Here is a 27,279-nt window from a genome sequence, read left to right on the forward strand (position 1 = left end):
TATTCTGATGGCTGTCTGGCGGTCTTGTCATAATGTGTTTTATTATACGCTTGAGCCTTTTTTTGATTATTTTCAACTTCATTTCTAATTTTTACCAAATCCCTATCTTCTTCAGTATTTTCTAATTCCTCTAGTTTTTCTTTTAATTCGTCTACTATTTTTCCTCTTTGCTCTAAACCAAAAAGAACTCTGCTTGGAGTTTGTTTGATGCTGCGGTGCTGTGTATTATTTAAGACGTGCTCAACTTTATCTATTACTGTGTCCCAATATATGCCTTTCTCTGGTTGTACCAGTTTCGCTATCATTGGACCTAGGCTTCTATTGACTCTTTCAACCTGTCCGTTTGCTTGGGGTGAACCAGTCGCAATCTTCATATGCTTAACATCGAACTCTAACATAAAGTCATCAAATTCCTTTGATGTAAAACAACTTCCCCTATCTGAAATGATGCATTTAGGCTTGCTGTATGCTCTAAAATAGTCCTTCAGGGCTGTAATGACTTCCTTTGTATTAGTGGTCTTTGTGGCGTATAAACGTACGAACTTCGTAAAACCATCGATGACAACAAAAATATGTTTTTTGGATCTGCCTGAGTCGACTGGGCCGTAATGATCGATATGTATTAGTTCAAACGGTTTGCTGCCCTTCGGAATGCAGTGCAGAAATCCTTCCTTGCCTGTCTTAGGGGAGAACGCAACACATTTTAAACAATTTTCTATATGGCTCAAACATTTGTCTTTGGCATTGGGAAACCAATAAGATTTAGAAATAACATCTAGCATTTTGTCTCTACCTATGTGTCCGATCTCATTGTGATATTTATATAGAATATGATCTTCCATGTCTGTGGGAACATAAAATAAAAGTCTGCCGTCGTTACATTTTCTATAAATTATTCCGTTTCTCATTTAGAACAACTTATGTTCATTTTTTTCCAGCAGTTTCTTGATTTCTTGAACTTTTTGATCCTTGCCTTGGCAGATTACTAAATTGTCTTCAAACGTATTTGATTCCACTATCAAAATATTCGTGCATCTACTAAGAGCATCAACATGCTGCATCCTTTTACCCTCTCTATGTATGAGCTCATAATCGTAGTTCTGGAGCTCTAACGCCCATCTAGCTATTCGCGGATTAAGTTCAATCTTGTTAAGCGTCAAAGTAAGAGAATTACAATCAGTTATAATTTTAAAGCGTTTTCCGTACAAATATATTCTAAATCTTCGCAGTGCGTGAATAATTGCCATTGTTTCCAATTCGAAACTGTGATATTTTGCCTCAGCGACTGTTGTTCGCTTTGAAAAATAAAATATTGGGTGTAATTTTCCATCCTCTTTTTTTTGACATAACACCGCACCGAAACCAAGAGCGCTTGCATCACAGTGCAGTTCTATTTCGTCTTTGAAATTATAAATTGCTAAGACCGGTGCCTGCACCAGCTTTTCCTTAAGAGTTGAGAAACAGCTCATTTCCTTTTCTCCAAATTTAAATTTTTCATCTTTTCTCAAAAGGTCATATAAAGGTTTCGCTAATGTTGAAAAATCTTTTATAAATCTACGGAAGTGTGAACATAAGCCCAGAAAACTTTGAACGGCTTGTATTTTGTCTGGAACTGGAAAATGCTGTATGGCATCTATTCCTTTGTCATCAGCCCTAATGCCTTCACCATTTATAATGAATCCTAAATATTTAATATTTGTCTGAAGGAACTCACATTTATCCATTCTTAATTCCAATTTATTTTGAGCTAATCTGATAAACACTTCCTTTAAGGTTTCTAAATGCTCCTCCGAGTTCTTGCTAGCAATCATGATGTCGTCCATGTATACCATTACTTTGTTATCCCTTATAAGATCCTCGAAAATTTTGTTTACAAACCTTTGGAACACCGCCGATGCAGTTTTTAGGCCCATTGGCATTCTGAGAAATTCGAATTGCCCTAACGGTGTAACAAATGAGGTGTATTTAACCGATTCCTTATTAACGAATACATGGAAATAACCGTTTTTTAAATCAAGCTTCGAAAAAACTTTTTTGTTGACTAGCCTAGCTTGTCTAAAAGGTCATCGATAAGCGGTATCGGATAATTGTCTTTAATTAAAACTTTGTTCAGTTTTCTAAAGTCTATACATAGCCGTATGTCTCCTGTTTTCTTTTTGACTAAAACAATTGGTGAAGCATATTCTGATTCACTAGGTTGAATAATTCCCTCTTTTAAATAGTCATCTAATAGTTTTTGTAATTTTTCTTTTTCTGAGTAGGCAAGTCTTCTTGGGGCGCAGCTAAATGGTTTTGACGTTTCTAAACAAAGTTTTTTTTCGCATTTGACTAAAGGCTCGGTAGGCTATTAACGCTTAAGTAGTTGCGTTTAATAATCTCCTTTAACTGACTGTTTAAGGCTTGGTTATTGTTTTCGCCGCATATGAAGTTCATTTGCTCATCCTCTAAGTGATCTATGCTACAAATTTCTCTAACAGCTTCTTCATAACTGGGCACAACCGCAGCATAAAGTCCGGAATCCGTCGTGAAGTTGGCTAAAGGCATAACTGTTTCGATGACCGTTTTGCTACCTGCTTCGTTAACAGTTTTACTAACTGTCTTATTAACTGTTTCATTATCCATTTGACTAACTGTTTCATCAACCTCTTCGTTAACTGTCTCACTAACTGTTTTGCTAACTAATTCACTAACTGTTTCACTAACAATAGAACTGACTGTTTTACTATTTGCTTTTCTATATTTTTTACTATCGACTGGGTTGACCGTTATCCTTCCCAAGGCGTCTGGATCCAGTTTCAACTGGCACGCTTCCATGAAATTTCGTCCAAGAACTACATTATGACTCATAGACTCGTCTGGGACCACGTACAAATAAAAATAACATTTAACTTTTTCTTTTATAATGTAACATAAGATTTTTCCATGTATTGTCAGTTGGCTTTTATTCAGCCCGAAATAGGTTTCTGAAGCGGATTCTAAATTAATTTCCTTGGATACATTGCTTAACTTTGTAAATGATATTGGACTCCCCGTGTCTATGAGGCATTCTGTAGTTAATGGGATTTTATAGCTATTGTGAAAAAAAATCTTGACAAGTCTTACATAATTGTTGATATTGGCGCTCTTGCGCTCCGGGCATTGTCCGACGAAGTGTCCAAATGCCCCACAGGCATAGCAGGATCCGGGCTCCCTCTTTGGCTTGAGACACTCCCTGGCGAATTTCTCATCCGGATGCCATTCGCGTTTTTGAAATGCGTTCCTCAGTTCCCCTTTTGACATCTTGACCTCGAATGTCAAAATTAACTGTTCGCACAGCTGGTCGGTCGATTCTAGGATGCGTGTGGCGCTTGCGTGCAGCCAGCGCTGTGCGTTTCCTTTTAGTTTGGCAATTAGCAGCATGTGCATGCATCCGTCGTCCAAATTGTAAATCTTTCCGATGTTCTGAAACTGCGTGACCCAATTGCGCGCACATAAGCTGCCGTCAAACTCCATCGTTACCTCTTTTGCCAAGGCAAGCGATGTTGCAGGAGATTCCAGAAGCTTGTTTACATTTCGACTCTGGTGCTGAACAACATTACAAGCGGTTTCTTTTCCAACACTGGTATGTCCCATGTCGATGTTATCGGCGGCGATAGTTACCTTGGTGCTGCTAACATTGGCGTCGGTGCTGTTAACATTGGCGTCGGTGCTGTTAGCGCATATGTTAACATTGGCGTCGGTGCTGTTAGCGCATATGTTAACATTGCCGTGGTTTCCGTTGCTGTTGTTCTCGATGACGTCATTGATCTGGCGAGCATGAGCAGACTTGCTCTTGTTCACGTCGTCGATATCCGCTTGGATCCTCTGCAGCACAGCCATGTTTGCCTCTATCTCGTCCCGAAGCTTTTTTAGAGTGGCTCTCTCTGCATCCACCAACGATAGCTGATCCAGATCGAGGTTCTCCGGGGATTCTGACTGCAATGACTGCTCGTCGAACGGGATCGTGCGTGTGTCTCCACCCTGTGGCTCTCTCTGCTTTGGCCAGGCTGCAGCTCCATCCAATTCCTCCACCTCTTCTGCTGCTGATCCGTTATTTGGCGGTGAATCGCCACGCGTTTCTGGGGAAATGGCCTGCAGACGCACTATTAGTTCCGCTTTTGTACCGGAAGTCTGGCGTCCAAGAGCTTCCAACCACTTCTTTAGTTGGAGCACTGAGAATTGATTCCAGTTAGTGTCAGGCATAGTGGGTAATGACCACTTCTGATGTTGTGGACGCCGAAAAATGAATATATGCACTCAATAATTTCATAAAGCCTTTATTCGACTTGTCTCTTTAAGCACACGCCACCGAATGCCGCGTCTCGCCTATTCCTCTTTTCTTATGCTCTCTCAAGTGTGTATGCGTTTTTGAGTGAGCTAGGTATACATTCTTATCTCTTAATGCTAGCTTATAAGTAAGAGCGAGATAACAATAATATTCTTATTCCTAACGGGGATATGATCTGCCACTATGGGCTTCATACCTAAAACTATGCTACTACATGGTACAGTGGGCCTTATGAGTGTTCATCCTACCACACATATTACATTTTCTTTTGTACTTTATAATTAAGATACCACTTGGTCTATTTTATCTTTATCACACATTAGGTTAAGTTCAGAGGAATTACTGAACGATTCCTTTTGAAACCATAATAAATAGAATTAACGCCATAAAAAGCAGATTACCACACACTTTAATCAGAGGTTACTTGGTTAATATTTCATTTACTTTCATTTCATTTATTATACTCTGTACTGCGATCGGTAACTCCTCCCCCCCTGGAATGAAGTGACGGCCACATCGAAGGAATGGCCGAAACGTAATTTAACGGAATTTCCACAGGGGTGATAATGGTGCTTCTTCTTTTTAATATTAGGGTCAATATTGTGCATATGGTCAGGAATACGAATAATATATAAATTGTGAAGAGGTGACTTGTAGCCGAAGTCTTCATGGTGATGATGTCATCTTGGCTTGATAAGGCTTGTATATAGAGTTTGTGCAGGTTTATGTCTTCGAAAGTGTTTTTTATATTCATCTGCTCGAATGATATTGTTTTATTATGAATTCGTTGATAGATTTTATCTCGTTTTCTGACAATATTAATTTGGGTATAAGATTTAACTTAGTTATTAAGATGCTTTCGGCTATGTTACTTATGTGGTTGTTTAAGACATCTATATTGAAATTAATTCTAGTGAATTATTGGAGTAGGTGTATTTCTTTATGCTCATCATTCAGAGTCTTGTAAATGTTGTTATTGTAATTCTTAATAAAATTGTTAATTGTTAGTTGCTCTTAATTAATGTGTTTTGATATATTCTCAATCCTTAGAATAGCTTCTTTGTTAAATAGTGTTTGTTTGTTGATTTTTTCTGTTATTTGATTTTCATTTTCTTGAACAACGTTAAACTTTTCGTCAATAGTTTTTTATTATGCTACCAAGACCGTTTACAATACCTCTTTTTTTCTTTCTTTGGGTAATATGTAAGGTGTTTATTTTGGTTTTTAGCTGATCTATTTTGGCTCTTAAGCCGTTTATAATTTTATCTGAAACTCTTACTTCTTCTAGCTTATTAAGTGCTGCTTCAAAGTTCATAATATTTTCTAAAAGGTACTGTGTATTAATTTTGTGGAGTAAATGTTTGTATTACTGTATGACTCTTGCGTCTCCCAGGTCTATTTTTGCGATTTTGTCATACTCCTCCAGTGTTTGAATTTTGATAACTTTTGCCGTTACGCAGCAAAATCTGTAAAATATGACCAATATTACTATTTTGTTCTTCTCTTAATTTTTTCTTTATGACTTTGCCCTTTAACTGTTGTGTCAGTGGTTGCGAAATCCTTTATGAACTTCCTATAATAGCCAAGTAATCCTAAAAAGAATTTAATTAGTTTTTGTGTTTTAGGCATGGGAAAAGCTTTAATAGCAATCAGTTTTTTGGGGTTGGGCTTTATGCCCGAATTGGTGACTACATGACCCAGGTACTCAATTTCCTTTTTGAAAAACTCGGATTTCTCCGGTAGGAGCTTCAAATTTGCTCTACTTAGTCTGTCAAATACTAGCTTCAGATCATTAGCATGTTTTGGAGTGATGCTGAAAAAAGTCGTCAAGATATATAAGACAGCATTTACCGTCCAGGTCTGCTAGAATGTTATCCATCACCCTCTGAAAGTTTGCTGTTAGTGAGACCGGATGGCATTCTCACAAACTCGAAATGTCCTTCAATTGCCGAAAAAGCTGTTTTACTGATATCTTTGGGGTCCATTTCTACTTGGTGATATCCGCTTGACAAATCTAGAGCTGTGAAATACTTAGCTCTACCAATTCTGTCTAGTGTGAAAGGTGCTATTGTGAAGGGTGCTATTTTAATGTTTAATAAAAGAAGAGCTTAGCTTCTGCTCTGTTCGAGGTTCTTTATTTGAATAATCAAAGTGTGCTGAAGTTGGGTTCAGCTAACCCGCACATACATTCCATATATCTATGTATTCTTACTTACATTTATACATATACATATGTATGCAGAAGGCATTGACCACTTGAGCTGCAAAGTGCATGCTCAGCATTCCCACGCTCCGCGATCGGCTTATGTATAAGCGTTAGATCGTATTACTGGGGCGCTGGAATGCTTACGTAGTTTTTGGTGGTCTTTTTGTATATTTATATTTATTATGACAAAGTGTCACAATGTATTGACGCTAAGTTATACCCAATCATTTATTGTATTGTTAGGGTAGATTAGTCCAATATGCTACACTAGGACATCGTTCATATTTGGCATAGGGTATTTGTCTTTTACGGTTTTCTCATTTAACTTTCTATAGTCTATTACCAACCTCCATTATTTGTTACCTGAAGCGTCAGGTTTTTTTGACACCAGAAAAATGGGTGCGCCCCATGGAGAGTGGCTGTATCTGATAAAGTCTTGTTCTAACGTCTTAGTGATCTGTCTTTGAATTTCCTGTCTTTCTACTGGACTATACCGGAATGGCTTTGAATGTAGTGGAATTTCGTCTGTAGTCTGTATTTTGTGCTTAACAAGATTAGTAAAAGTCAAGTTGTCCCCCTCTTGGTGGAACAATTTTGGAAACCTTTTACAGAGATTCTTTAATGCAGTAAATTCTTCTTCTTAGTTTGGTAATTATATTCGTTCTGTCTTGTGGGGTGTTGTTGCTAAACTCGGATATAGCATTTACCTCGATAAAATCGTTTCCGGTATATCTCTCAACCTGTAGTTTTGCGTCAAGACACAATTTCTGTTTATCTTGAGAAATGTTGACTACTTCCATAAAACTGGAGTTGTCTATATCTTGGTATAGACCTCCTGATATGAGTAGATTGTCGGAGATTTTTGTAGTTCCGTACCAGAATTCCCCGTTATCGATGGTGACTGGTAGCTTAACTATGTTTTTAGAAACTTCGTCTAAAACGTGTAGTTCTGAAGTTGTGTTATTTTCCGAGTGTAATTTAATATTGAAACGTTGAGTTTTTAGAATTGCTTTTGGAATGTTAACTGTTGCTCCTAACTTTTGTAAAATGTCCATCCCGATTAACCCATCAAAGAATGGGTGAAATTTGAATAGTATTAGTTGATAACGCGTGTTATCAGAAAATTCTGCAAATACGGGTATTATTACTTTTTGAAAAACTTGATGCACGTTAAGTGCGGTTTTAATTGAGATTGGGTCGGACAAGTTAATTCTGTCTGTGTGGAATATCAACTCTGGGCTGATGAATGACATGGTCGCCCCTAGTAGACTCAGGGGGGGAATTTTAGCGGATATCCAGATTTGAGGTGGATCAAAATGTATGGTAGGGGGGACCCGGGTTGTTTCTTTATTAAGTATCCTGTCTGTCTCTCGAGGCACTTTGTGGAAAATTTGAGTCCTCGTCTATGTTGTGAAGTTGGGAGTTTTGGGTGTATTTCTCGGAATCTTGTTCTATATTATGAACAGAACCCCTGTTTTTATTGGAGTTCAGATTTTCGAATTTATATTCTTATTATTCCCTAATATTATATATTTATTATTCTTTCTACGTGGGGAATAATCTCTGTCATTCGAGGAATATTGTTTATGGTCCCTCTTTCTTTCGTTATATCTTGGGTCATAGTTATTCTTACGATTGCCCTGATAACCACGATAGTCCGTTTGTCTTTTGTAATCTGTCACTCTAGTTTCTTGTTTCCTTTTCTTCTCCTGGAAATAAATGTCTCTTTCTTTCATGGCCCACTGAAAGGCTTCTTGGAGGTTGGTAGGTCTCATAGACCTTACCGCTAGGCCAAGTGGGCCTTTAATGCCCGTCGTGAAAATATTTAGACAGGTTTCTTCGAAGAATTCCTTCTTTGATCTGATTAGTATCGGTTCGAGGTCTAGGGTATCTAATAGTTTGAAAAGAGCTGTCTTAATTTCACAGATTTTCTTGAACAAAATCTGGATTGGGAGTAGAGCGAGACCATATAATTCGGCCATTAGGGCTTGCTCGTCTCGCTTGTCAGCACAGAACAAAATTTGTGCGTCTTTAATTTCATCCCAATTAAGACCAGCTCCTGCTGTATGAATCGCATCCTCGGCTTTGCCCTCCAGTTTCTGTCTAATCGCCCTCAAGAGGGTGCGTCCGTATGGTGTTTTGTCTGTGTGAAATTAGAATTTCTTCCACGTTATTAATAAAGTCGTGTAGTTTATTTAGAGTGCCATCATAAGGTGACAAGAAACGAATTGGGTCTTGAATTCTTAGAGACGAAAAGATGTCTGCCTGGCTTGGCATTAACGTGGCTTGGTTAGAACCTGAAGAGCTCTGAGTCGAAGTCATTGAAGATAGTGAAGGTGCACTTCCTACTACCTGGAGTTGAGTTTCGTTTGGGTCTTCCCTAATATCAGTTAAGCTGGTACTAGCTCTAAGCTTGCTCCTAGTGCTTGGGAAATTTTTTTTACTTTGCCAATAGTAGACATTTAGAGAAAGGTTACTACCTGCCACTGCCTAATCAAAGAGCAAAGGGTCTTGCAGCAGACCGAAAAATGTGTGTATCGAATGTTGAATTTTTACAAAGTTTAACGATGTTATTGGTAAAAAAAACAACTTAAAGTATAATTTGACTAGCCTCAGTGACCTGTTCAACCATGAACTGCTTCGCGTCCAGCGCTAGATGTAATTCACGTTTGCTTGTTTTTTTTTTAATAGGTGTTTTTCAATATGGATTTCTTTTTTGTTCATTTTTTTTTAACTTAATTTGCCATGTTGGCTTTGTGCTCATTGCACTATTTTGTATTGTGCAATTTGTCGATGTACATGTTCGACCAAACTGGATGGGACAACCGTCGGAACAGCTTCATCGTATGCTTCAGTGACCTCTTCGAAGCGATTTGTGTTGCGTCTAGCATGTCGAAACAATGCTTGGCTCGCACAGCGGACAGCGGTATTCGGGTCCAGCATGTCGATGGAACCGTTGCAGTTGGTTGTGTACCAACCGTTGGTGTCGCTACTTTTCGTATGCTACACTGAACATGTTGTTGCGACCAGAAGGTTGCAGCGAACCTGTTGCTCGGTAGCAGCAAACTTTTAGCGAAGCGTGGGCGTATGGCCTGATGCTAGATTGGCATGAACTGTACTTGTATGTACATTTTTTGTATTATTATTTTTTATATTTTATTTTTATTTTATTTATTTTTATTTTGTTTATTATAATAATAATAATTATTATTATTATTATTATTTTTTTCTCATTCTTACACAACTTTCACATCACTATCACATCATTATTTCACTTAATAATTACTTACAATACTAGGATAATGATACGATTCATCCTGAAGTCCTTGAGGTTGTAGAGTTCTTAATCCGACTGCGCCAGATACCAGTGTGCTAGGTACACCGGGTGTGGAAGAGGTTGCCCAAAAATAAATTGAGAAGATCTCCGAAATAAGAAAATCTCAGTTTTTGGCGTCCAGAATGGAACCAACTTTTATTTTTCAGACTTAAGCTAACCTAAATGTTTACAAAAGAATTCTAGTGTTCGTTGGCAACATGTATATATCGAAGTGCTGGTGCGGCGGTTCTTGTTTCTTAATCGAGAATTGTCGCAATCACATCCTGTACATTATTATATACATCATACATACAATATCGACAGTTATTGTATAGTTTCGCAACAATTTATGTAATCAATTAATTCTCTACCGTTAAGTTTAGTCATCAAATTTAATGATTGTCCGCGAAGGACAGTTTTAAATTAATATATCCAAAAAAAAAAAAAAAAAAAAACATCCTGTCAAAGTGCTGTGTCTGCATTTGCAACATAGTAGCAGTTTCGAATCAGCTCATAAGGGCAATGACTGTTTTGGCGGCTTGGCGGGTGGTACCGAATCGTGTATACTCTGTACTGCGATATCGGTAACTCCTCCCCCCCTGGAATGAAGTGACGACCACATGGAAGGAATGGCTTAAACGTAATTTAACGGAATTTCCACAGGGGTGATAATGGTGCTTCTTCTTTCAACATCAGGGTCAATATTGTGCATATGCTATTCTCGTTTGACCGCGCGTTCACACTTCCGAGATCCTTCTGTTAACACTCCGACACTCGGCCTCCTTCCGCACACGATCTCTCAGATGATTTTTGGATACAGCACTTGGTACGCCGTTTAAACAAACCATAAAATCGGGAGAAACCAAATTTTTGTGGTATCAAATATCGCATAAATCACACTGGTTGCAAAATGAAAGGTATATAGTGATCGAAGTCACCGTGTAAGGTGACTTCACCCATCCAGTGAACTTGCACATCAAGCAGCCCGAGACTTTGCAATCGTATTCTGAAACTTCAGTTTCAGATGAGCCCATAACGTTCATAACATTCATAACGTTAGCGTACATATGTTGTGTTGAATCGGCTCAGAAAATGGTAAGTCGAATCGCCCATAACGACTTCATTATAGTCTCCCGTCAATTGCTGATCAATCGAGCCGACACGGATAAGGACAAACGGAGTGCCAAGGTGCTCATTATCTACAGCACTGGAAAGCAGCACATCGTCACCTTCAAGCTGCCCATCCATGCGTTTACAGTGCAAGAGCTGTTTCTCAAGATGAACATTCATATGGAGGATAACATCACGATTGATTGCATGGAGAATGCCGGTGGTATTATCCATTTGGTGGTCTCTGTGGGATTCGCCATCGGTGATACCATTGCCGATAAGATTGCCAAGGCGGAGGAGTTCTACAAAAAGGTGCATCAGTCCAGGGCGTCCGCTGATGCCGCTCCTTGCAACGCGGTGCCCGTTGAAGAGCCACCATCTCTTCCGGTTGTCAAGCAATCGGTGGTCTCGGTGGGCTTCGCCAGCGGTGATACCATTGCCGATACGATTGCCCATGCGGAGGAGTTAAACATGAAGGTGCATCAGTCAAAGGCGTCCGCTGGTGCCGCTCTTCCCAACGCGGTGCCCGTTGAAGTGCCACCATCTCGTGCGGTTGTCAAGCCATCGGAGACTTCGGTGGCCAACAATGGTTGCCAGTCATCTGCAACCAAAGACAAGAAGCACAAGAAAAGACATTGCGCTCCGGGAGACACCAATGCTGTCATTCTGCAGGGGACAGCAATGGTTATCAAGTTGCTGGTGCTCAAGACAACCCAGGTTCATCTGGCAATAAACAGGGAAATCAAACCCCCACGGGTAACACCTCAAATTGTCCAAAGAAGAGCAATGGTCTCCAGGGCGTGCAACCAGCTGGAGACGCTCTCGCAAGCTCCCAGTCAATCCAGTCGAAGGACCAAGTCGCACATGCCACTGTTAGCAAGAAATCGGAAGAGACAGCTGGTGGATCTCAATCGCGGGTGCAACCGAATGTTGCTTCCATACCGGCGCCAGCCGAGAAAGCAACTAGTGACACTATACCCACACCTGCAGAACGCGTAGAGAAGAGTCGCCTGCGCCGGAACAGCAACTGGATAATAAGCAGGGACTTTGACGATGAAGTCATTGTGCTGTTGAGCAGCGAGGATGAGGAGACCACCGCCGCCGACAATGGCCAAACAGAGGGAAGACTCTCCGTCGACGAGAATCCAACGCTTTTCACATATCCGCCCACCGGAACCGGTGGCCTGAGCATCACCATTAAGGACTATATGTGTCTCAAGGAAGGCTCATTTCTGAACGACATAATCATTGATTTTTATCTGCGCTGGCTAAAGAATAACATCATACCAGAGGGTCAGCGCGATAGGACGCACATCTTTAGCACATTTTTCCACATGAGATTGACCACAGAGACGAGTCCCAACAACACGAAGGAGGTGTTGGCCAAGAGGCGTCACGAAAGGGTAAAGAAGTGGGCACGAACCGTGAATATATTCGAGAAGGATTTCATCATAATACCATTCAACGAGAAGTCCCATTGGATACTGGCCATCATATGTTTTCCAAACCTGAAGACCTCCGTGGTTAACCATGATGTACAGACACCCGGCGAAGACATTCCAATCAAACAGCCATTGATTCTCATCTTCGATTCATTGGAGGGCAACTCACGCGATCGAGATATTGCCATATTGCATGATTACCTCAACTTCGAGTACAAGGCAAAGTATCCGAAAGAGCGGGCGCGCATCTTCAACGGGGATAATATGCCAGGTCTCCTGCCGCAGCAGGAGAATCTCACCGATTGCGGCCTCTATCTGCTGCAGTATGCGGAGCAATTCTTCACAAAACCCATCGTTAACTATAAGCTGCCCATTAGGGAGCTGATCGATTGGTTTGACCTGCTCACAGTAACCAAGAAGAGCGAGGATATCGCCAATCTCATCCAGAAGCTGATGAATGAAGGCAATCAGCAGGGCATAACTTTGCCCGTCATAAAGTTTCCCACACTGAATGGCATAATGGTGATGGATGTGGATGACGATAAGGAATGGGACACGGAGGAAGAGAATCAAACTATAAACCAATATAGTTTTGAAACCAGAACACCGCCGAAAAGAAGGCATACACTCCAGTAAACCACTTGTGAAGTGGCTGCTTCGGAAAATCATATTTTCACACAGAAGAACTGAAGACGACGACAACGCAATGCACACACGTTTGGAATACTAGGTGGAGCAAGTTACACGGAGGTGGGTTCACCAGAATTATAGGTTTTTTTCCCCAAAAGCAAGAAAACTTTCATACACACACACACACACACAAGTCACCAAAAAGAGCAGTGCGGCCAACAAGACGATAAAGAGGCTACCTAACAGAGAGAGAGAAAGAGAGACGCAGATCAGGATCACAGGATGAGCAGGATAAGCAGGAGCTGGATGCCAGGAGGTGGAGAATGGCCAAACATCAAGAAAAATAATAGAAAATATTTTTTTTGGTAAATAGCAAAATAAACGGTCCATAGGACCAATAAAAATAAGTCACGCAATAAGCATAGCTTTATAGATTGCCAAAAATGAATTCTACTATACTATATGGTACTTAAGCGCGGTTATCAGCTATTTGGAAAATCAGCATTATACTCGACTCTAAGCCCACACACATACACAGACACACGCACACGCACACACATGGATCTCTTTGCATTGGTGTTGGGGTTCGGCGATAAGAAAATCGAGCCATTAAGTCGCGCCGGCGATTCTATAGACGCTCAGTGGCTTTGGAGCGATTCTTTGATGCAGACGAACGTCGGAGTTTGCGGATTGTAATAAAAGAGCAAGCACAGAGAGAGAGAGAGAGACAGTTAATGAGACAGAGAGATCGCGTGCGGAAGGAGGCCGAGCGTCGGAGTGTTAACAGAAGGATCTCGGAATTGTGAACGCGCGGTCAAACGAGAAGAAAAGGAGCAGTGCAAGCATCGGGCGGCAAGAAGCCCGAAGGACTCAGAAGGACGAATCACCCAAGCAAGTGGAGATTCTGGGAGTGGAGGAGAAGGATCTGACGTGTCGTAAGGATCATTGGAGTCAGTGGCCAGCGAAGGTGGTCCCAGGACGAGCGTTGCCTCGCCCAAGGACGATACACCCTGCACCATAACATCCTAAGTCCGTTCCGGCCGGCAGAAGGACCTTCAGAAGGAAAGGCAAGAACCCGACGTGTCCATAAGGGTCAGTGGAGTCAGTGGTCGGTATAGGTGGTCCCAGGACGAGCGTTGCCTCGCCCCAGGACGCTACACCCTACCCCATAACATCCTAAACCCAGACCGACCGGCGGGTGGTCTTCCAGAGGAGACGACTGCGACGAAGCGGGTTCCAGAAGGACAGTGGAGTCAGTGGTCGGTACAGGTGGTCCCAGGACGAGCGTTGCCTCGCCCCAGGACGATACACCGTGCCCCATAATATCCTAGTCCCGGCCGGGCCGACTCGTCGTCCACGTCAAGGAGCCAGCAGTACCACGGAGGCAAGGCGTTGCAAGAGAAGCGCCGAAGAAGATCTCCGAAAAAAGTCAATCTCAGTTTTTGGCGTCCAGAATGGAACTGATTGTGCTTCTACTTTCCAGACTTAAGCTAAGCTAAATGTTTACAAAAGAATTCTAGTGTTCGTTGGCAACATGTATATATCGAAGTGCTGGTGCGGCGGTTCTTGTTTCTTAATCGAGAATTGTCGCAATCACATCCTGTCAAAGTGCTGTGTCTGCATTTGCAACATAGTAGCAGTTTCGAATCAGCTCATAAGGGCAATGACTGTTTTGGCGGCTTGGCGGGTGGTACCGAATCGTGTATACTCTGTACTGCGATATCGGTAACTCCTCCCCCCCTGGAATGAAGTGACGACCACATCGAAGGAATGGCCGAAACGTAATTTAACAGAATTTCCACAGGGGTGATAATGGTGCTTCTTCTTTTCAACATTAGGGTCAATATTGTGCATATGGTCAGGAATACGAATAATATATAAATTGTGAAGAGGTGACTTGTAGCCGAAGTCTTCATGGTGATGATGTCATCTTGGCTTGATAAGGCTTGTATATAGAGTTTGTGCAGGTTTATGTCTTCGAAAGTGTTTTTTATATTCATCTGCTCGAATGATCTTGTTTTATTATGAATTCGTTGATAGATTTTATCTCGTTTTCTGACAATATTAATTTGGGTATAAGATTTAACTTAGTTATTAAGATGCTTTCGGCTATGTTACTTATGTGGTTGTTTAAGACATCTATATTGAAATTAATTCTAGTGATATATTGGAGACAAATATATATATGCAGGTGGGAGCTTTGTATTACACATACACTAGGGCTTGACTGTATATGTACATGTCGGAGCACAATTATTATTCTCCATTTCGCGCAGCGAGTTTCGAACGCACCGAAGTTCTACACACAATTAATTCGTGTCACTCACTTCTTCTCCGTGCTAACCTTCGAACCACACTCGGCGACAGCGACCACACGCTGCCGCCGCGCTGTAACGGGAGATGCCAAAGCTACAAAAATACAGCCGACCAATAGCAACGCAGTATGCAATATTGTAATATGATGAAATACCAATGATTTCCCCGAAATGATGAAATTACTGTACTTCTGGAATATTCTAACACATAATACAATATGCTGACATACCAATGATTTCCCCGAGCTGATGGAATTATTATTCTTGTGAAATATTCTAGCACATCCACCAGCTTACAAAAGTATGCGCCGACATACACATTGTAACGGAGTGCTACAATGTGCTTTTAAGTTATGATTATACAGTACAGTAATTAACCGATATGTGTGCATACTACAATACTACTTTTACAGTTTGGTAGAAAATCTTCTTTATTTTTATATATGTTTTTAGTTTTCTTATTCCATTTGTCTCTATATACGTTTATATTGGGAATTATTTCTTTCTTTCTTTCTTTTTCTATTTTGTCAATGTTAGTCAAAAAAAAAATTTTCTTTTACATTATTGTCTGCCTGAATCTAGCTATGGCTTCACGGGACATATTGGGTTAACAGGGCATAGTAGTTTATGCTCCATTTTACAATGTGTCTTAAAATTTTTCTTATATATATATATATTTATATTTATTGTTAATTAGTTAATATTTTAGTGCTGCTGATGTTCATCTCCTGGTGTCAGCTGGGCGTCGCCGGGGGTGGCACGCTGATACTCCCTTGCTGCTGTCTATTTCTGGGCTGCTGATGATGTTGATGGCTGCTCACAAGTCCCCAGGCAGTGAGGACTCCAGACTCCTTCGCAGTCCGGGGGGCAGGACTTTTTAGCCTTCGTTAGTGCTGGTGCTGGACATGCCTTTGGTTTTGGAACTTCATTAATTATTGTTATATTTTTAGTATTTTCTGAGTAAGTTTTCTCGAGTTTTTGGGTCTTCAATTCTTCCTGATATTGAAGCAAGTGGTCTAGCTCTGCATGTAGCCTTAGAGCTTTCGACCAAACCGGTGGCGTTTGCTGACCGTATATTAGCCACCTTACGTGGGCTATACGTTTGTTCAGCTTGGTATTTAGACCGCCACGGTGTTTTCCCATAACTCAATACAACTCTACTCACTCAGATATTTCCTTAGTTTTGGCAATTGTAAGTTCCATGTAATGATTCCTCGGTCTTCTTCCTCAGCCTTCCAGTCCAGTTTTCCTCCAATATGTGTTTTTTATTTCGTTAATTTGTCCATCGTTGGACGACTGTCACGGTCGCCATGTAATGGGTCGTTCATTGATAACACAAGTCTTTTGGTTTTGATTGCAGCCGTCAGGCTGAATTAGGTTTTTATTTGATTTTTATTAAATTTTTGTTTGGCGGAAATGGTTCTGCCAGTTCAACGTCTTTACAGTGTCTGCGTTGTGAGTTTTGAATATATTTCGTCTTAGGCTAAGGCGTAGCTGCGCTGCCGGATACGCCAGCGGCGGAGCGGCTTTTTTATGTATATCTTATATATCTAGGCTTATCGAGAGAGCGATCTATGTACTTATGTATTATGCATTTGGTCGGCGTGGGAATGCTGACCATGCACTTATACTTTGTAGCCTTCAAGTGTTACATCCGCCTTCGGCCTTATTGGTTGCATAAACATAAACATAAACATAGAAACAAAGTACTGCTATATGTTAGTATGCTATTATACTTAAATGTTCTTAATATTACATAGGCGCATACTACACCAATGGCACCGGAGTTGTTCACTTAATACTTGAAACGTATCAGCGCTAACTAATTATAAGGTATTTGCGGTATTTATTTTTAATCTTCGAAGAGCGTAAACTGGATGTAAATGTGGTTTCACTCAACCTTGACAATTGATGTATGCGTGTTGAGGTGTGTACTCATCTTAAAATCTGAGAAAAGATAAAGATTTTTTAGAAAATTCGAATAATAATTGTGGACAATATTTTTTTTATATTAGTTTATGTTTAATGCTCGTTTATGTTTCATTTGTGACGAGTGAATTTAGTGAACAGTTGAACTGGGCGCGGTAGTCCGTATTCTTCCTTTTTGGCCTTGGCCTACTAATGGTATGGTTGCCACACAATCCTCTGGGCTGCTTTCTCGGGTGCCTCCACACCACTCAGCCTATCCAGCAGATTACCACACACTTTAATCAGAGGTTACTTGGTTAATATTTCATTTACTTTCATTTCATTTATTATACTCTGTACTGCGATATCGGTAACTCCGGTAACTTCGGAATGGCCGAAACGTAATTTAACGGAATTTCCACAGGGGTGATAATGGTGCTTCTTCTTTCAACATCAGGGTCAATATTGTGCATATGGTATTCTCGTTTGACCGCGTGTTCACACTTCCGAGATCCTTCTGTTAACACTCCGACACTCGGCCTCCTTCCGCACGCGATCTCTCAGATGATTTTTGGATACTTGGTACGCCGTTTAAACAAATCATAAAATCGGGAGAAACCAAATTTTTGTGGTATCAAATATCGCATAAATCACACTGGTTGCAAAATGAAAGGAATATAGTGATCGAAGTCACCGTGTAAGGTGACTTCACCCATCCAGTGAACTTGTACATCAAGCAGCCCGAGACTTTGCAATCGTATTCTGAAACTTCAGTTTCAGATGAGCCCATAACGTTCATAACATTCATAACGTTAGCGTACATATGTTGTGTTGAATCGGCTCCGAAAATGGTAAGTCGAATCGCCCATAACGACTTCATTATATCATAGTCTCCCGTCAATTGCTGATCAATCGAGCCGACACGGATAAGGACAAACGGAGTGCCAAGGTGCTCATTATCTACAGCACTGGAAAGCAGCACATCGTCACCTTCAAGCTGCCCATCCATGCGTTTACAGTGCAAAAGCTGTTTCTCAAGATGAACCTTCATATGGAGGATAACATCACGATTGATTGCATGGAGAATGCCGGTGGTATTATCCATTTGGTGGTCTCTGTGGGATTCGCCATCGGTGATACCATTGCCGATAAGATTGCCAAGGCGGAGGAGTTCTACAAGAAGGTGCATCAGTCCAGGGCGTCCGCTGATGCCGCTCCTCGCAACGCGGTGCCCGTTGAAGAGCCACCATCTCTTCCGGTTGTCAAGCCATCGGTGGTCTCGGTGGGCTTCGCCATCGGTGATACCATTGCCGATACGATTGCCCATGCGGAGGAGTTCAACAAGAAGGTGCATCAGTCAAAGGCGTCCGCTGGTGCCGCTCTTCCCAACGCGGTGCCCGTTGAAGTGCCACCATCTCGTGCGGTTGTCAAGCCATCGGAGACTTCGGTGGCCAACAATGGTTGCCAGCCATCTGCAACCAAAGGCAAGAAGCACAAGAAAAGACATCGCGCTCCGGGAGACACCAATGCTGACAAAGCGATATCGTCGGCGAATCAAGACGCCAATACTCCCAAGACCAAGAAACAGAAGAAGTGTCATTCTGCAGAGGACAGCAATGGTTATCAAGTTGCTGGTGCTCAAGACAACCCAGGTTCATCTGGCAATAAACAGGGAAGTCAAACCCCTACGGGTAACACCTCAAATTCTCCAAAGAAGAGTAGTACTGCCCAAGTGATATCGTCGGTGGATCAAGACGACAATACTCCCAAGACCAAGAAACAGAAGAAGTGTCATTCTGCAGAGGACAGCAATGGTTATCAAGTTGCTGGTGCTCAAGACAACCCAGGTTCATCTGGCAATAAACAGGGAAATCAAACCCCCACCGGAACCGGTGGCCTGAGCATCACCATTAAGGACTACATGTGTCTCAAGGAAGGCTCATTTCTGAACGACATAATCATTGATTTTTATCTGCGCTGGCTAAAGAATAACATCATACCAGAGGGTCAGCGCGATAGGACGCACATCTTTAGCACATTTTTCCACATGAGATTGACCACAGAGACGAGTCCCAACAACACGAAGGAGCCGGTGGCCAAGAGGCGTCACGAAAGGGTAAAGAAGTGGACACGAACCGTGAATATATTCGAGAAGGATTTCATCATAATACCATTCAACGAGAAGTCCCATTGGATACTGGCCATCATATGTTTTCCAAACCTGAAGACCTCCGTGGTTAACCATGATGTACAGACACCCGGCGAAGACATTCCAATCAAACAGCCATTGATTCTCATCTTCGATTCGTTGGAGGGCAACTCACGCGATCGAGATATTGCCATATTGCATGATTACCTCAACTTCGAGTACAAGGCAAAGTATCCGAAAGAGCGGGCGCGCATCTTCAACGGGGATAATATGCCAGGTCTCCTGCCGCAGCAGGAGAATCTCACCGATTGCGGCCTCTATCTGCTGCAGTATGCGGAGCAATTCTTCACAAAACCCATCGTTAACTATAAGCTGCCCATTAGGGAGCTGATCGATTGGTTTGACCTGCTCACAGTAACCAAGAAGCGCGAGGATATCGCCAATCTCATCCAGAAGCTGATGAATGAAGGCAATCAGCAGGGCATAACTTTGCCCGTCATAAAGTTTCCCACACTGAATGGCATAATGGTGATGGATGTGGATGACGATAAGGAATGGGACACGGAGGAAGAGAATCAAACTATAAACCAATATAGTTTTGAAACCAGAACACCGCCGAAAAGAAGGCATACACTCCAGTAAACCACTTGTGAAGTGGCTGCTTCGGAAAATTATATTTTCACACAGAAGAACTGAAGACGACGACAACGCAATGCACACACGTTTGGAATACTAGGAGGAGCAAGTTACACGGAGGTGGGTTCACCAGAATTATAGGTTTTTTCCCCCAAAAGCAAGAAAACTTTCATACACACACACACACACAAGTCACCAAAAAGAGCAGTGCGGCCAAAAAGACGATAAAGAGGCTACCTACCAGAGAGAGAGAAAGAGAGACACAGATCAGGATCACAGGATGAGCAGGATAAGCAGCATGAGCAGGATAAGCAGCATGAGCAGGATAAGCAGGAGCTGGATGCCAGGAGGTGGAGAATGGCCAAACATCAAGAAAAATTCTAAATTTAGAGTCACCAAATTAATAGAAAATATTTTTTTTGTAAATAGCAAAATAAACGGTCCATAGGACCAATAAAAATAAGTCACGCAATAATCATAGCTTTATAGATTGCCAAAAATGAATTCTACTATACTATATGGTACTTAAGCGCGGTTATCAGCTATTTGGAAAATCAGCATTATACTCGACTCTACGCCCACGCACATACACAGACACACGCACACGCACACACATGGATCTCTTTGCATTGGTGTTGGGGTTCGGCGATAAGAAAATCGAGCCATTAAGTCGCGCCGGCGATTCTATAGACGCTCAGTTGCTTTGGAGCGATTCTTTGATGCAGACGAACGTCGGAGTTTGCGGATTGTAATAAAAGAGCAAGCACAGAGAGAGAGACAGTTAATGAGACAGAGAGATATATATCCAGGTAGGAGCTTTGTATTACGCATACACTAGGGCTTGACTGTATATGTACACATTGCAACGGAGTGCTACAATGTGCTTTTAAGTTATGATTATACAGTACAGTAATTAACCGATATGTGTGCATACTACAATACTACTTTTACAGTTTGGTAGAAAATCTTCTTTATTTTTATATATGTTTTTAGTTTTCTTATTCCATTTGTCTCTATATACATTTATATTGGGAATTATTTCTTTCTTTCTTTCTTTTTCTATTTTGTCAATGTTAGTCAAAAAAAAAAATTTTCTTTTACCTTATTGTCTGCCTGAATCTAGCTATGGCTTCACGGGACATATTGGGTTAACAGGGCATAGTAGTTTATGCTCCATATTACAATGTGTCTTAAAATTTTTCTTATATATATATATATTTATATTTATTGTTAATTAGTTAATATTTTAGTGCTGCTGATGTTCATCTCCTGGTGTCAGCTGGGCGTCGCCGGGGGTGGCACGCTGATACTCCCTTGCTGCTGTCTATTTCTGGGCTGCTGATGATGTTGATGGCTGCTCACAAGTCCCCAGGCAGTGAGGACTCCAGACTCCTTCGCAGTCCGGGGGCAGGACTTTTTAGCCTTCGTTAGTGCTGGTGCTGGTGCTGGACATGCCTTTGGTTTTGGAACTTCATTAATTATTGTTATATTTTTAGTATTTTCTGAGTAAGTTTTCTCGAGTTTTTGGGTCTTCAATTCTTCCTGATATTGAAGCAAGTGGTCTAGCTCTGCATGTAGCCTTAGAGCTTTCGACCAAACCGGTGGCGTTTGCTGACCGTATATTAGCCACCTTACGTGGGCTATAAATTATGGGTCTCAGTGTTTAGGTTTAATTATTTTATTACCGCACTCCCGTTAGGGCGAGGGTCTTTAATATTTTCTGTTACAGTACGTAGCGTAAGCTACGGAGTACAATTTATTACTGACTTAAAATCTTAACTCGCTGCAACTCCAGGCCTCTGGTTTGTTGCAGCGTTTTCGGCAGAGCGCTTAAGTCAGCACTCCTGTATCCGGCCGATGAGCCGTGACGTTTACAACAGCCATGGCCGACACCGCAGGTTTCTTCTTCGAATTTCCCAACTGATTGACAAACCAGGTGCCGTTGAGAGCTACCTTGTTGGAGTAGGTTACCAGGTAAGTTCCAGATACCCTTTGCTCTTGCCCTTGGTCGTCGGTTATGGTTACATTGGCGTCGTTCACGATAAGCGTGCCGTGGTCAACAATGGTCACTGGATCCAGGTGTCCCGGAAGTGTGGAGCAATGCGCGATAGATCCGGAAATTATCTGCTGAGCGCAAGTGCCGTTCTGCAGTTCTTTGCAAATGGTGGCACCGACTGTCGTCCTGCAGTACCCGATGTTGATGTTCCGGGATTTGCATTCGGCCACTCTGTCTCCGTCCTCGAAGTTCAGGATCTTGTTATTACGTTGGACTGGAAAGACAGTAATTTTCTTACATATAACCTTAGGGTTAGGGAGTTTAATTAGAAAATGTATGATTTCGAAATTTTGAAAAACGCTTATACTAGATACTTCTAATAGTTCTATTAAACTAACGTCAATAAGCTGTCTGTCCTTGAATTCGCCAATATCGGAGTTGTCCAAAATCGCTGGACTTACAATATTTAATTTTGCTAGGGTTAAGCCCATTACAATGTTTTCGAGGTCTGTGTTAACGATTCTATTTTTTGCTAAAATAATTTCTAAAAGGTGAGTTTCTTGATTTGGTTCGAATTTTTGTATTTGGTTCATTGCAGTTGTGAGTTAATTTAGGCGATTTTGAAATTTAATATTTAATTCTGTCTGGGCTTCCTCTGTTCTTGCTAACTGTTCTTGATTAAATTTTATCTGTTCCCAATCGTTAAAGTCGGGGGTACCGGCGATAACTTTAAGTGCCGTTCCGATTAAGTTGATACTCCTAGTAGCCCTATGGTGGGTCTTTAGAGTGGCTACTAACTTGCGAATGTGGGTCAAGTCCGTCATGATTACCGGTGTCCTGTGGTCGTCTGTAAATGTCTTTGTCATTGTCTCTGTCTGGTCGGCGTAGTCTTCGTACGTTGTCATGTTCGTTGAATGTTGTAGGTATTCGTACGATTCCCAGATGACAATTTCATTGTCTTCTATTGGGATGTAGTCCGCGTTCGTATAGTCGTTAAGTCGTACCGTCGCGTTTGTCCTTCCGATCGTTAGTATAAGAACTAGGATATAATGACGTAACCTAAAAGAAATATAAAAAAGATAGGAAAAGGGGTCAGAGTCTCGCGATGGTTAGCGTAAATTGTCTTTGTGGACCACCCTCCCCTTTATTAAGACCGTGGTCCCCAGGTCTGCTTCAACGGTTTCCTCAGAACATAGTGGAGAAAGCTTGTTACCCAGGCGTTTGTTTGTCTTTAGGAATACCTTTTCACCAACTTGATAGTCCTTATAGGTCCTATTTTTATTTACTTGGTCAAGGGTTTTTTCCTGAGCCTGTTTGATTTTCTTGCTAATTCCACTTTCGAATTCTATGGGCCTTACGTGGATAATTTCTATTGGTTTTTTGTTCGTTACTGAGTGGATTGAATTGTTATATTTATTAGTTGCCAAAAGAATTAATTCGGTCGTGTCATCTAGGTTGGTTTCTAGTTTCAAGCATCTGGCTATTTCTGCCAAGGTACTATGAAACCTCTCTACTTGACCATTTGAGGTGCTATGTAGAGGTGGAGCGTTTGAAATAGTAATATTGAAATGGTTAAACAGAATTGATTTAATGGTTTCGGAGCTTAGCGATCGCTCGTTATCGCAATAGATTGTTTTTATTTTTTGGAAAAAAGTTAATTATGTGTAGTAAGGGAGATTTTATGTCCACAATAGCCCTCGATGCGATGGCTTGCACCGTGGCAAACTTCGAGAATTTATCGATGCAAGTGAGAAAAAGAGTTCCATCTGTTGAAAAAATGTCAATGTGTAGGATTTTTTTCCACAAAGGACGGTATCGGTGTTTTTGCTACCGCTTGTTTCGATGGATGACGTTTGTATTTCGCCATTGAACAGGTCTTGCAACTTAACGTTGTTTCTGTTGCCAGCCGAAGCATTTTAGGGAAAAAGTAGTCCCTCAAGATTTGTTTAACATTTTCTTGTGCTGCCCGGTGGGCCCTGTTGTGCTCTGTTATAACGATTTCCCTTTGCTCGGTTGCATCTGTAATATCTTGGACGAAGCTTTTCGTGTATTTGAAGGAGGTACCTGGGAACAGTTCGACTAGTCTGTGTTGGATAAATGCCAGGATTGGTAGAGAGCAATGTATTGCGTTAATCACCTCGGCATTGACTACGTCCTGTAATGTGCTAAGCAGATTTGTTCGGTCGGGGATTTTTATAATATGCCTCACCTTGCTTTTAAACAAGATGAATGTGTCTACCGAAAAACTGTTTCCTTCCTCAATTATTATTTGATTCCTGAAACAGTTTACCGGGTTTTCTGTTGTGTCTAGGGTATATGTCAGTGATTGTTCGCTATGTATGGTTGCTGCATCCGAATCTTGTTCGTCTTCCAAGGCGTTTATGTTCTGGCGGGAGAGCGCGTCTGCCACAAGATTTTCTTTCCCTGGTTTATAGACCAATTTAGCGCCGTGATCGTCGATAATTCCCTTCCAGCGTTTTAGTTTCGCGTTAGGGTTTTTGTCTGAGACGGCAAAGGTAAGAGGCTGATGATCGGTAAAGATCTGCAAGCCTTTTACACCGTACAAGTAGTTCCGTAGGTTTTTTAATGCCCAAACTATGGCGAGGAGCTCTCGCTCGTTGGTTGCATAATTTTTTTCACTATCCCGCAGGGCGCGTGATATCATTGTGATCGGGCGGCCATCTTGGGATAGTACTGCTCCTAAACCGAAGCCTGACGCATCCGTCGTTAGATCGAATGGTCTCTTAAAATCTGGGTATGAAAGTAAAACGTCCTCCGATGCTAAGATTTCTCTCAGCCTGTCAAACGCTTCTTTCTGTTCTTTAGTCATGTCAATGTCAATTTTCCTTGACTGATATTTGCTGGCTTTTCCGTTGTCTCCTTTTAGGATACTCGTAAGAGGCCTTGCGATCGTCGCAAAGTCTTTTATAAAGCACCTATAGTAGCTTGCTAACCCTAGAAATGATCTGAGTTCGAAAAGCGTTTTAGGTAAGTGGAATTGTTTTATGGCTTTGACCTTTTCAGGTGATGTTCGTAGCCCCCCTTGTGACACTATGAACCCCAGGTACTCAACGCTCTTTTTGAAGAACTTTGATTTTTCTTGGGATACTCTCATGCCTGCCTCCAATAGTTTTTTTAAAACCCAGTCCACGTCTTTAACGTGGTCCTCTTTTGTTTTGGAGAAAATTATGACGTCGTCGACATACACGTAGCATATCTTCGAAATTCCATCCCGCAGGACATCGTCGATGGCCCTTTGGAAAATGCTTGGGGCATTTTTAAGACCAAATGGTAATCTACAAAATTCGTATTTACCATTGTTTATTGAGAATGCTGTTTTTTCTCTGTCTTTTTCTGCCAGTTCTATCTGGTGAAAACCTGACTTAAGATCAAGTGTCGTAAAAAAATTTGATTCACCCATATTCGACAGTATTGTCGAAATTGTTGGGATAGGGTATTTATCATCGACTGTTTTCTGATTTAGTTTCCTAAAGTCGATAACTAGTCGCTTCTTTTTCACCCCGTTTTGATCTGTTCCCTTTTTATCTACAACCCAGGTCGGGTTGTTGTAGGGAGACTTGGATGGCCTTATTACGCCGTCTGCAAGAAGTTGTTTAACCTCTGCATTGACGAATTCAGTCACACCCATGGGATGCGGGTATGATTTTGAATATACCGGCTCCCCATCTGTTTTGATCGTGGCGATAGTATTTATATTAAATGGTAGTGCCTCGTCTGGATCAGCGAAGGCTCTATGATTTTTTACGATCGTTTTGTCAAAAGTATTCTTGATTGCAGGAGGGACGTCTTCATCGTCAATTTTAATGAAGTTTACGTTTGCTGCTTTACTAAATTGGATCTTTTCAGTTCCATTATTAGTATTTAGAACATTTCTGGTAAAGTCGAGCTTCGCATTCACTTGTTTAAGCAAGTCGAGTCCGATTATACCGTGAAAGTCCTTGAGATTGTTTAAAATAAAGAAGGGCGTTTTTACGTTAAACACTGAAACGATGCATTTTTTATCTATTCTAGTAGAGCCATGGATTGACTTTACTGTAAAGGGTTTCTCCGCTGCCACGACGCCTTTCAGCCCCGGGAGTGGAGTAATATAACTCTTAGAGGTACCTGTATCTAGTAGTAATTTGATCTCTCCTCCTGCTACCTGTAGGGGAGGAGGGATTTTACCCTAAAAAATTGCAGGAGTCTTCTGCATCCAGGTCGTCCTCTATTTCTATGGCACTTGCTTGAGAAACGGTGTCATAGTCTTCTTCGTCGGAGATTTCTTCCGGCATGAAGTTAAGTTTTTGGCGGGACCGAGACGACTGGCCTCTTTGCCACGCCGTGGGTTGCTTGAATCGGGAGGAGGTGTCGACCTCCATCGGTTCTGGCGCTGGTTGGCCTTGGCCATTCCCTGCGCTGTTGGTTGGCCTTTGTTTAAAGGAACCACCTTGGTTTGCTCCTTTTGGAGTTCTGACAAAATGAGGGTTCTTTTTTATTGCCCCCGAATTTTGATTTTGCTCGTAGTATAAATTTTTCCAACCCGCTTTTTGCTGGTTGTTTGACCTATAGGTTTTTTCTTCATTGTGCCGGGCGAAGGTGGCCGCAAATACACTTCTCTCATTACTCGACTCGGCTTCTTGGGCTAATGCCAAAGCTGAGGGTAAGTCTCGAGGTTGTGCCGAAAAAAAGCAACAATTTTTAACGATTTTTTTAGCCCAGATACAAACGCGTGTAAAGCGTCTTCTCTGTGCTGCTCATTGAGGACGGAAGCTGCGGCTTCGTCGTGGGTCATAATCGTTTTATTAGTGAGGAGCGTTAGCTTCCTTTCTATCTCGTCGTAGTATTTAAGCAGGGGTAATTCTCCCTGTCTTGATAGGCTTAACTCCTGCTTGATCACATGTGTCGGAGTTTTGTCCGCATATGTAAAGTCGAGACGCGCCAGTATGGCGTGAAAATTTAAAGGAGTGTTGAACGAGGCTAATACAGCTGCTGCTGGGCCTCTGACTTTATTCTTTAGAATCCCTACGGCCTGGTAATGCCGACTGCTACCCGGGTAGGTCGCAAATATCTTGTAAGCCGCGGTAGCAGCCTGTCTCCAGGAGACGTAATTTTCTTGTTTTCCGTCGAATTCTGGAACAGACTTTACTATATCGAGGGGCTCGTTACACGGAACCCCTTCTGGTTTATACTCGATCTCTTGGAATGTCTGGATACTTGAGGTTTTACCCTTGAGTAAGCTTAGCTCCCCCATAATCTTGGATAATT

General features: G+C 41.7%; 2 protein-coding genes and 1 pseudogene across 2 annotated transcripts; 2 read left to right on the top strand and 1 right to left on the bottom strand.

Annotated features, from left to right (window-relative positions):
* Positions 1-3,035: 3,035 nt before the first annotated feature.
* LOC117149095 lies at positions 3,036-3,508 on the bottom strand. The gene is made up of 2 exons (XM_033316739.1): positions 3,103-3,508; positions 3,036-3,047 (listed from the first exon to the last, which is right to left on the bottom strand). Exons 1-2 carry the CDS (start codon positions 3,490-3,492, stop codon positions 3,036-3,038), a joined length of 402 nt encoding a protein of 133 aa, XP_033172630.1. The 5' UTR covers positions 3,493-3,508.
* A 7,427-nt stretch (positions 3,509-10,935) lies between these two features.
* LOC117149098 lies at positions 10,936-13,016 on the top strand (annotated as a pseudogene).
* Positions 13,017-19,129: 6,113 nt separating this feature from the next.
* Positions 19,130-19,931, top strand: LOC117149094 (sentrin-specific protease 6-like; the record flags this gene model as incomplete). The annotated part of the gene is given in 2 exon segments (XM_033316738.1): positions 19,130-19,179; positions 19,568-19,931. Coding segments are annotated over 2 exon segments (414 nt in total), but the record flags the coding sequence as incomplete, so codon positions are not given.
* Positions 19,932-27,279: the final 7,348 nt, after the last annotated feature.

The sequence above is a fragment of the Drosophila mauritiana genome, unplaced genomic scaffold (assembly GCF_004382145.1).
Source record: "Drosophila mauritiana strain mau12 unplaced genomic scaffold, ASM438214v1 U_132, whole genome shotgun sequence".
Lineage (NCBI taxonomy): Eukaryota > Metazoa > Arthropoda > Insecta > Diptera > Drosophilidae > Drosophila > Drosophila mauritiana.

Excerpts from the sequence above, each read along its gene's own strand:
- LOC117149095 (XM_033316739.1), bottom strand. The coding sequence starts at position 3,492 with ATGGAGTTTGACGGCAGCTTATGTGCGCGCAATTGGGTCACGCAGTTT.